Below are 11,147 nucleotides of genomic sequence, written 5' to 3' on the forward strand. Positions count from 1 at the left end.
TGACCGGCATGACTTTTCCTATAACCTGATGTACAATTTGTGTATGTAGAGTGAACACTGTGGCCAAAAATCCAGCGGAAGAAAAATAATAAAAGTAAGTATGGCGGATGATATATAATGTGTCTGCACATCAGGCACACTGAATAATAATAATAAGAATTATAATAATAATAAAAACTGACTTATTCTTGACATTTCAACGTTATTCCAGATATTCTCACAAGATTCTCCCTCATTTTTGTCCCTTGTGCTCTAACACGTACTGACTGTAGTGTGAAATATACAGTGGTGGACAGTAATGAAGTACATTTACTTGAGTACTGTACTTAAGTACATTTTTTGAGTATCTGTACTTTACTTGAGTATTTGTTTTTTTTGGAAACTTCTGACTTTCACTCCACTACATTTCAAAGACAAGTATTGTACTTTTGACTCCACTACATTTCTAGGAAGGTTGTTGTTACTTTTCGACTGAGCTTTGAAGTCAGCTGTTGGTGTTTTTCTTTTCTAAAATGCAGTTGGTCACATGCTGTGTTCCTCACAGAAAGAAACCAATCACAGTAGCTCCTCTCAAATGGGACTGATGTAAAAGCAGAAATACGTCCAGACGCACTAACAAGAACAAGCAAACTCTCCCTCTTTCATTCAAACAAAAAGCGATAATGGTGACGGCAGGAGAAAGACTAAATTAAATCTCAAGATGTTATTATAATTACTCATTATTCCAGGTAGCTTTTAAAGTTGGATTGTTTTATTGGGGTGAAAAATACCACATAATTCATGTATATATACTGCCTCTGAAGACAGAAAGAAATCTCAGTTATTTAACAGACTTGTTGAACTCCTTACAGTTGGCTTCAATCTAATTTTCATGATGTGACTTTAATACAGTTACATCAAAAAATGACAATAACTGTCCTTTTAGTTTTTGATTGTATTTCTATGTTGAAGTTTTTATAGGTGTTTCTATAGACTTTGTGTAGCAGAGTGGTTCTACAAGCAGGTCAGTGCATCATCAGGTGTTTTCAGAGTTATAAGATTCTGTAAATGCATCATGAAAACAATATGGCGTGTATTGATAGTAGAAAATGTACTTTGTAATTTGTACTTTTGAATACTTAAGTATTTTTAAAAGCAAGAACTCTAGTACTTTAACTCAAGTAAAATTTTGACTGAGCAACTTTCACTTGTAGTTGAGTAATATATATATATATATATATATATATATAGATGTTACTTCTTTGTACTTCTACCATGTGTGTTGTACATGTATATATACATGTACATGTATATTATATGTATATTTCATATCTGTTTGTAGGCATTACATATTACAGTTTATAGTAAAACCAAAGTTATGTTTAATTTGAGCTGTTATACCAAGACTTAGCCTTTGCAAATATTGTACTTGTATTATTGTTGTACTAGTACTAGTACTAGTTACTCTGGTTGAAGCAGTTTTGAAGTCAGCAGATTAATTTCCTTTCTTTTATAAATGTGATGGATCATACACTGTGTTCATCACAGAGAAAAATTTTAAGAGAAGCTTAAAACCTTAAGCTCTCAGTCAAGGTCAAAGTGCATTTTGAACAGTTTAGTTTGAGATTGGTGGAAGAATTTACATATTTTGTACTGTTGATGTGTGTTAAATGTGGTAAATCTATAAATGTGGTAAATCTATATTTCATATTACAAGCACCAAGCATAAAGTGATACCTGATTTTGTTTAGGAGATTGTTGTTGTATTATCAACAACAACAACAACAACAACAACAACTATGTATATATGTATATATATATATATATATATATATCCAAGTTGCCATTTATTTCATAAATATTAGAGAAAATAGTGTCCAAGCAATTTCTATCGGCACTGGAAAATAATAACACTTTTGAAAAATTTCAGCCTGGTTTCCGGAAGTTCCACAGCACCAAAACGGCCCTGCTTAAGGTCACAAATGACCTTTTAATGGCTGCTGATGATGGCAACTGCGCAGTTCTTGTTCTCCTGGACCTTAGCTCAGCCTTTGACACAGTCGACCGCAACATCCTCCTCTACAGACTGAAGCGCTGGGCAGGGATTTCTGGTACAGAAAACAATACAGCATGTATTGATATTAGAAAATGTACTTTGTAATTTGTACTTTTGAATACTGAAGTATTTTTAAAAACATGTCCCTTTGAACACTTACGCATTTTTAAAACCAAGTATTCTAGTACTTTAACTCAAGTAAAATTTTGACTGAGCAACTTTCACTTGTAGTTGAGTAATATTTGACCAGGAGAATCTATACTTGGACTCAAGTACTGGGGTTGAGTACTTTGTCCACCACTGGAAATAGAGTAATGCATATTGGGAAATGAAGCACCAGTAGTTCATCTTATAACCTGTCGGGGGCGCTCTCGTATTCTGTCCTTCCTTAACGCAGGTGACACAGAGTCACCGAAGAAGTCAGAGGATCCAAGATGGCGGCGTCCTGTAGCGGCACTCACTGACAGGCAATGACTTAGGTCAGAATAACAGTTTTAATCTGTAAAACTCAGTGAGAAACTACGCCGGGAGATAACATGTTTCCAGAAACGGCTCAGTGTTTAAAAACAGCGGCTCCGCTGTTCTCTCAAACTGTCCTCCTGAAGGACTTGAGGCGCTTGTCCGCACATGGAGGAGCCCGCTGCCTGCAGGCCCGGAGACACTTCGGTGTCAGCCGCTGTCTCACAGCTAAAGTCCCCCCTGCGCGTAAACCCAGGGAGAGAGTGGAGATACCCGGACTGGAGATGGTCACCTACGGGGAGAGGATGCACTATGTGCCGGGTCTGGCTAAGCCTGTCTACCCACCGTGGGAGAGAGACTACAAGGACCCGAGACATTACAAGGCTCCTCCAACACATAAGATGCCGCTGTACAAAGACAAACCTTGTTATGTGTTTAACCAGAGGACCAGCGCCCTGGAAGGTAGGATGATACAAGTAACATGTCAAGCTCAACGTACAGAAAAGGTTCCCGAAGTCATTAGAATGAGCACAGCTCTCAGAATAATGAGTCAAAAATAACATAGTATCTCAAAGTAATCTCAGTATCTCAAAGTAATATGATATATTATATAATAACAAAATATCTCAAAATACTGACTGAAATAATAAGTATTAGTTACCAGAAATTGCAATAAATGAATGGCACCATCTCTGTTAAGGAGGCTCATATTGCTCGTCTTAGTCTCAAACTCAAGAGGTTAGAATATTTCTGCTCGTATGCCAAATTGATCAAAACATCCCACTGACTCTTGAAAGGTATTCAGTCATGTTTTCAGGGGTGTGAACGATCACTGGTCATCATTTTTTGCTCTTAAGAAAAACTCGATCGGAAGTCAGACAGGAAATAAACTGCTTATAACAACTTGGTTTTCTGAAACTGTGTCAATGTCAGTGTGAAACTGTGTGTAACCGAAAACATGAAAACAACTTTCACCCACATTTACAATGACAAGAAAGAATAACAGACTGTAGTGTGCTTACTAAATTAAGTGCGATGTCTAAATTCTATCAAAATTTTATCATTTATCATTTCTCCTGAAATGGTCATCAGTGTTCTTTTGAAATGCACTCTATTCACACATAATTTTATATTTTTACAGTGTCAAGGATACCATTTACCTTTTAGTTTTCGGTGGTGATAATGTCAGACACTCTTATTATTTTCAGGTGTTACAGAATTAGTGCAGGATGAGCTCTGAGCACTAACTTTGGCTGATGAGCTTGGGTATATGTTTGATAATAAATGTTCAGTAATTGCAACTTTTGTTAATGTGTATGTTTGTGATTATTATGAATTTTTCAACTTAGATCTATTATAGATCCAACCAGCAGGTGAGGAAAGGTGACCTCAGAGTTCCAATAATTTTTGAAAACATTTCATTTTCTCTCTCTCTCTCTCTCTCTCTCTCTCTCTCTCTCTCTCTCAGGTGTGCGTCAGGCTCTGTGGTTGACCAAAACCAAGCTGATCTCTGGTCTGCCGCCTCAGCTGCTCGCACTGGCTGAGAATCCTGCCAATCAGATACCAGATCAGGATGAACGTGTGCAGAACGCCATCAAACATGCTCGCTTTTGGGACACAATGGAAGAGCGACCAGGCAAAGAGAAGTACAGGTAGTGTGTCACCACAACATGGCAAAACAACAACAACAACAAAAAAAAATGTCTTGTATTTCAAAATTTTCAGAAAATCCACAGCAAATTCTGCCTTTTTGCGTAGCAATAGAAAAACAGGATTGACAGGAAGATATCCCATTGAAGCAATAGTTCACCCAAAATGAAATTTCACTCAATGTCTACTGACCTCTGTGCTGATGTGAGGATGGGTGAAGATCTCCAGTTCACAAAACACTCCTGGAGCTGCAGCAGAAAACAGCGTTGCAGCCAAATCCAGTACAATTGAAGTGAACAGTGACCAGTTTTAAAATGTCAAAAAAGAACACAAAAAACACAGAATGTCTCCATGCTGCTCGTGTGGTGTAATGTCAGTAAGCCGTAACATTAAAATTTGACCCAAAAGTGTTGTGCCAAACAAACATACAATATTTTCTTTCATCTGGAGAACAAGATTTTTATCCCAGGACATCACTTGCACTTTGCACTTGGCTATATTTTGATTTTATTGCAATTGTGATAAATAGTGCAGCCCTGACAGTAAATGTCTTTGAGCAAGAAAGTAACAGGACATTCGGAAAACAAAGCAACTAGATTTGCAAAGACTGTTGACTGTGTTTGAATTGTGTGTTTCAGTTTAATACAAAAGAAGGAAGTGTGAATCATCTCTCTGAGGGGAAAAGACTGATAAGAACCCAGTTATCAAGAAGGGTAGAACCGTTTTTGTAGTGACGGGTGGATGAAGCCGATTCAAGCTTTGGGGCTTTATTTTTATTGATGCTGACAAACATTTGAAGCTTCGGGGCGTCACATTCAGCAAACACAGTGACATCAGGTGGTTTGTGGGACTTACAGCAGCCCCTCAGCATATACTTTTTTTTTCAGAAATGGTGCCTTAAACTGAGACTGCACAATTAATTGCAAGATTATTCACAATATGGACAAGAACGATATCCAAATCACAGAAGCAGCAGATTTTTTGATAAAGATAAATGTGTGACAAACAGCGTTCTATTGAGGTGCTGCAGAGATGCCCTCACCTAAACATCTTCTTCTCCAGATGTAAGAAATATGTTTGTTTTGTACAGACTCAACAAATGTCACATCATCATGACTGAAACAGTTTTTTTTTTTCAGTAAGAATGAAAATTGTGAAAATGATCATTCCCACTAATTGTGAATCATACCACAATTACAATATCTGTCGAAATAATCACAGTAAGATTTTCTTTGCCATATCATGCATTTTTGCTGACACGAAACCAGTTACAACCAGCAACACCAGTAACATTTGAAGCTTTGGATGTCTTTCAGTCCCGTGATATTCTTCATTCGATACAAGCTCTGGCGCAATGTAGTGACACGGTGCTCTTCACAAGAGTGAAACAACAGCAGCTCTACTTTTTTGTTTATAACTGTACATCAGTGGAAGCTCTTATATAGAGCCAGGCAGATATATTGGTCAGCTGATCACAGTTATATGTGTCTACATCAGTACTGGTTTACTGTATATGTTGTCCAATATGAAGACTTTTTCTTTTTTTGAACAGAACATGTTTAATATATGTATTTTTTTTAATTCATAGTTCTTATTAATTATTAAAGTGACCAGTGAAAGTTTACTGTCTCAGTGACCTGATCTAATTTTGGACAGTAGCCTATAGGGGATAATTGCTATAATGGCCTATATATTGATACTGGAATGTTTTTACTCCCTAATATCATTATTGGCCCCAAAAATTCAAAATTTGGTCAGGCTCTAGTTTGGTCTTTTGTCATGGGCAGATATAGGTAGGTAGGTGGGTTGGCTGGCTGTCCGTCTGTCCGTCCATCCATCTGTCCATCAGTCTGCAAGGGGAAATTTGACTTGGATCCTACTAGATGTCACACTTTGGCCAACACATTACACAAAGTACAACAATAAATATGGCGATCGCCTCTGCTAATAATGTGACATTAGTTGACAATCTGCAGCTGATGGCAACACAGATACAGTTAGATCACTCTATCTCTCTCTCACTGTGTGTGTGTGTGTGTGTGTGTGTGTGTGTGTGTGTGTGTGTGTGTGTGTGTGTGCACGCTCTCCTTCCACAGCAACACTTTGCTCCTCAACCTGCTCCACCTGTGTGCAACTCTACAGCCCAGTCATCCAGCGATAGGAAGGAGGATCCTCACTGAGAAATACTCACTGGCAGCTACATGGAATAGAGGTAATACACCCTCTGTGATTACCTGGTGCTCATACTTAAAGGTACCCTGTGGTGCTTTTGACCACTGCTAGTGCTAAGAAGCACGTGGGTGGCACAATACACATTCCTGCTAATGGTGTCAGGCTATTTCACCGAGCAACAGCTGGCAGCAATATGTAGTGATACACCAACAAAGGCAAAGAAGACTCCTGGATAACATGTTAACAGAAAAGGCTTAAAACATTTAGTTAGAGAAAATTTAATTTATGTAGAACGTCTAAAAAAAGAAAGTAAATAATAATAACATCATAATTACGTAAAGAATAACAAAATGAAAACAGAGAGAACAGAAAACCTACACATCTTCACTGAAGAAATTCCAACCATGAGCATCTGTATAGAATTTCTGCAATCTGTGATTCAACAGTTGTTGTTACGCTTCAGTCTGGAATATAGTGGTGAACTGGCTGAACGACAGATGGACAGCGCGGCCAAAAATCAGTCTTGAAAACTGCTTCATGCTGCGGGTTAGGACTGCATCTGCAACAACCCAAAACCCAAAGACTCTTCATTTACTGTCATAAATGACAAAGAAAAGCAGCAAATCCTCATATTTAAGAAGCTGCGACCAGCAAATGTTTGACATTTTCAAAATACTTGTCAACTAATTTTCTTTTGATTGACTAATTGATTAATTGACTAATCATTGCAGCTCAACTGTGGCTGAAATAATAATAAATCTGAATGTAGCGAATGCATTCTAACGGACTTCCATTTTTGTTTTATCAGGTGAGGACTTGTTCCAGATCAGGGGTCAGAATGGTTTACTTCACAGCTGTATGGATCCTCTCCCAGAGGTTTCTGGGAAACAGGAAGTGAGTGAAACGGCAGATCACGCACTGGAAACCTTCTACCCCGTCTCCCCCACCATCGACCTGCAGAAAATCCACGTGTACAAGGAGGATGTGAACTGCACAGGTGAGGAGACGCACCTTCCTCTGTTGTGTCACAGAAATCCTGACCTAATGGTGGTCTGCTGTGTCTAGTAGTCTGTTCATACCTGGTATAAACATGCGGTTTGGATGATCTGATCACAAGTGGACAGCTCTGAGTACGTCAGTTCACACCAGGCATTACAATCATGAGTAACCACTCACTTCCCTGTGCTATGTGCAAACACACACCATTACTACATCATTTCTTTTTGCAAAATGCAGTGTTGCAAGGAATAACTGAATGTATAACATTTGCCGAATTTATAAGAAGGCTCAAATAATAAAGAATTTGTTGTAGACAACATTTCACGAAGTTATTTAAGTGTCACCGCCCTCAACAACTCGTAAAATTGCGTGATTTTTCAATGGAGTCTGGGGATATTGTGGTTACTAGTTATCTTGGCAAGTTAATGTCAATCTCAATGCATCATCAATGTGTCTTGGGTACATTCACACCTGTACTTAAAGATGTCTGCTTTTTATTGGATCACCCAAGGCGCATGTTAATTCCAGGTGTAAACAGCCTCTAGGTTTCCATGAGACAGTATGTCCACTGCTCAGGCCTGACGAAATGGCGTCTCTGTTGTCAGGTTTCAGGGAGGGCTACCCTTACCCTCATGCCCACACAGTTTACTTCCTGGAGGGAGTTGATGCTCGCTGTAAGCTCCGCCCAGAACAGTTCAGATCCAAGATGTTCATGTTCGCTTTTGGAAACGCTCTGGCCCGGGCACACCAACAGTATGGGGTAAGAATACAGGGTGTCATTAAACACACCAAAATGCTCTGTGAACATAATGTGTCAGCTGATTCACTTGTCCCTCTCTGTGTGTGTCTCAGACTGAGCCCCAGCGTGTATTAGACCGTCCTATAACTGTACAGGCGGTGGGGACCAACGGCAGAATTTTCCAGTTTCTGGTTTTCCAGCTCAACACCACAGATCTGTCAGGAGACGACGGCATCAAGAACCAGGTGCTTCATTATTTTTTTATTATCAGCTGTAGCGTATATGCTGCAAATCCAAAAAAGGGACACTTGCTCCACTACTGTGAACATATAGAAAAGAAGTCTACAGTCAGCGGGTGACTGACCAAGATTCAATAGTTTTAGCTTTAACATGAAATTCTCCCTGTCATATTTAAAAAGTATTCAGTGGTCACACAGAGATCAGAACTTTATGAGAACATTGGGATATTTTTTGCACCTCACTACTGGTTGATGCTTTTACTCAGAATGGAATAAGATGCTTTAAATGCATATGCAAAGAAGCTATCAGTGTGTTAGCAATATTTTTGATACAGTAATGAAACAAGACTTGTTAGCTGCTTCATTGCCGTCTCCTGGATTTTAAAAAAATACTGTCTCTAACATGCAGGTGTGGCTGGATGAAGATGTCGAGCTCTATGATTTTGCAAAAGTGCGACCACTCATCAAGAAGAAGCAAGTGAAGGTAGGATTATAACATTCTGTCTGTTGGTAACTGTAACTCAGAACTAATTCACAACCATTTGCATCATTTAAATCAGTGCGGTCTAGTGAGTGTTTGCCTTTACAACACAGGGAGGAAAAACTCTAATATTACTTGTTATTTAATGTGTGATGTGCGATCTGTGTGATTATGTCATTTGCAGAACATACCAGGCCTTTATTTGAAGCAGGCTTGTATTTGAGACAGGCCCCCTAATTCCCATTGTTTGATGAGTATAATTGGTCATATTTTAATATGAAGCCTTGTTTTGATCTGTCCCCGTTTACCCTTGAAAAGTTACTGCAGTGTGCTGTTAATACAAACTCAACACTTCCTATATATGTTTCAAATTAAAAGCCCTTTAGTGTTTCAATGGAGTGAAACCATTCATTTCTTAACAAGGCCTTTATTGCGAAACATTTGCAGGAACATGTGTGAAACTCATTGAGTTGCAGGGTTCCAATACAACACTCCAAATGTAGCTACTGTCATCTTGTGGCGCTTGTATGATACTACAAAATACAGATTTACTTTGTCAAGAGGACTTTACTACAGAGACATGAACACACAAATACCTTCAGTGACTGAAATCAGATTATAACACGTGATTAATAATCCAGAACAACAATGTCTTGAAAATAGCATGATTGTTGAATTTATAAAAAATAAAGTGATGGAAATGTGCATTATGCTTGAATGGCATGCACATAATATGACTTCCACCAGGAGTTTATCCACCCTTGTTTTTTTCCCCGTTTACGTTTGTTTGTTTCAAAGACTCCCCCAGCCATTATTCGAGATGTGGCTTTTATTTGAATGAATACTGTCTTTACCAATTACGGTGTTACAACAGAGAAAATTGAATGAAAGAGCAGCAGTGAAAAGTGATTCTGATTGGTTGCTTTGCTACTTCTTTTAGGTACCAGCTGGTCTTGCAGGATACAAGCCGGAGACATTCAGCAAATTCCTGGCCCTGTACCTGCACGGAGCTGTGTAGGACAGCATGCAGTACCTCGTGTGTGTGTGTGTGTGTGTGTGTGTGTGTGTGTGTACACACTCTGAGCAGTGAGTCACCAGTCAAGTATGTGTGTTTGTATCTGTGTGTGTGTCTGGGATCCAAACCAGTATCTTACCAGAAAACTCCTCCTTTCCTTTAGTTCACATTGTGAATCATCCATTGTTTGGATAATTAGAGCAGACTGAAACTATAAAACTCATTTTAACACACTCTTACTCCATCCCTGTTTGTTCTTGCTCAATGAGAGCTCATGCAATAAAATAAACTGTCATTCTGAATATAAACTGTGTGTTTATGTGCTTTGCTGATCAGCATATTGAAGATAAACAAGCTCATATCCCTCTAAGTTCTTTCAGGTTCCCACAGATACTCATCATTATAACTCAGGCTATTATAAAACACTAGTACTCTATTTTGTGAAGAGGCAACAGTAACAGGCTCCATTTACACAGTTGAATTGCAAATGTAAAGTGCAAAGCAATTGAGTTTAGCTCCCAGTGTACACTATATTTTGTACCCTTAATCCCTTTTCAACTTTTTTCAACTTCTGTCTACTCATTCATCCTTCAATGATGAACTCCATTCAAATCTAATGATGCTCCACATCTTTGATACATCATTGGCATTATTAGACATTTAAGGTCAGCAGTGCAGTTTAGTGTCAGCTTTTCAGCATCCAGCATTCACACTGCAGTTATTTCAGAAATTGCTTTCTATAGTTATATTGTGCTTTTCCTATTATGACAAGTCAAAACCTGTGCTGTGAAAATAGTTTGCATTTTTGAGAGACCTTCCAGAAATTGATGATTGCCTTACGATCAGTAATTATAACAACTCAACTATTGCAGTAGTGTTCAACAAAAGGCTCTGAGCAGCGGACTTAAATTTGTTGTATGTATTTTTTATTCTGTTATACTTAATTTTAAAATATTCTAATGATGTCAAGATATCCAACTGATGACTGAACGTAAAAGGATAAATCTTCCTGTAGACATTTGATGTGCCTAAAAAAAAAAAACCTTTCAGTATTTTTTGCACTCAGTTTACAAGAATCCAGAAGTCCCTGTTTAACTGGACCCAGATCAACCCTATCAACCTCCTCTGTGTATGGTGACTTTAGCACAAGCCTACAGAATTATACTTCAGATATTGCAGGCAACTTCAGTGGTCGAAAACAATCCAAGTACCAAAATCCACTGACATGCAGTGGATCTTTGGGGCCCCTGAAGCTTTGTCCAGTTGCTAATTCATTTTTAGGGTCCGTTGGATGGATGCCAACATAAACTGTGTTCTTACTTGCATTTAGCAAAACCATATACTGTATGACAAACTGG

At 38.5% G+C, this 11,147-nt stretch overlaps 1 protein-coding gene across 1 annotated transcript; it reads left to right on the plus strand.

Moving 5' to 3' along the window:
• The first annotated feature begins 2,442 nt into the window (after positions 1–2,442).
• mrpl37 (mitochondrial ribosomal protein L37) lies at positions 2,443–10,097 on the plus strand. The gene is made up of 8 exons (XM_084733068.1): positions 2,443–2,956; positions 3,963–4,146; positions 6,241–6,356; positions 7,125–7,313; positions 7,921–8,075; positions 8,168–8,299; positions 8,703–8,777; positions 9,715–10,097. Exons 1-8 carry the CDS (start codon positions 2,572–2,574, stop codon positions 9,790–9,792), a joined length of 1,314 nt encoding a protein of 437 aa, XP_084589194.1. The 5' UTR covers positions 2,443–2,571; the 3' UTR covers positions 9,793–10,097.
• The last annotated feature ends 1,050 nt before the right edge of the window (positions 10,098–11,147 follow it).

This window comes from Lutjanus erythropterus, chromosome 12 (assembly GCF_056507025.1).
Source record: "Lutjanus erythropterus isolate fLutEry1 chromosome 12, fLutEry1.hap2, whole genome shotgun sequence".
Lineage (NCBI taxonomy): Eukaryota > Metazoa > Chordata > Actinopteri > Lutjaniformes > Lutjanidae > Lutjanus > Lutjanus erythropterus.

What these genes read in the sequence shown, in the direction of transcription:
- mrpl37 (XM_084733068.1), top strand. Translation starts at nt 2,572, where the DNA reads ATGTTTCCAGAAACGGCTCAGTGTTTAAAAACAGCGGCTCCGCTGTTC. An exon ending in CCAGGCAAAGAGAAGTACAG is followed by an intron (nt 4,147 to 6,240) that starts GTAGTGTGTCAC and finishes CTCCTTCCACAG; the next exon opens with CAACACTTTGCTCCTCAACC. An exon ending in GGCAGCTACATGGAATAGAG is followed by an intron (nt 6,357 to 7,124) that starts GTAATACACCCT and finishes TTGTTTTATCAG; the next exon opens with GTGAGGACTTGTTCCAGATC.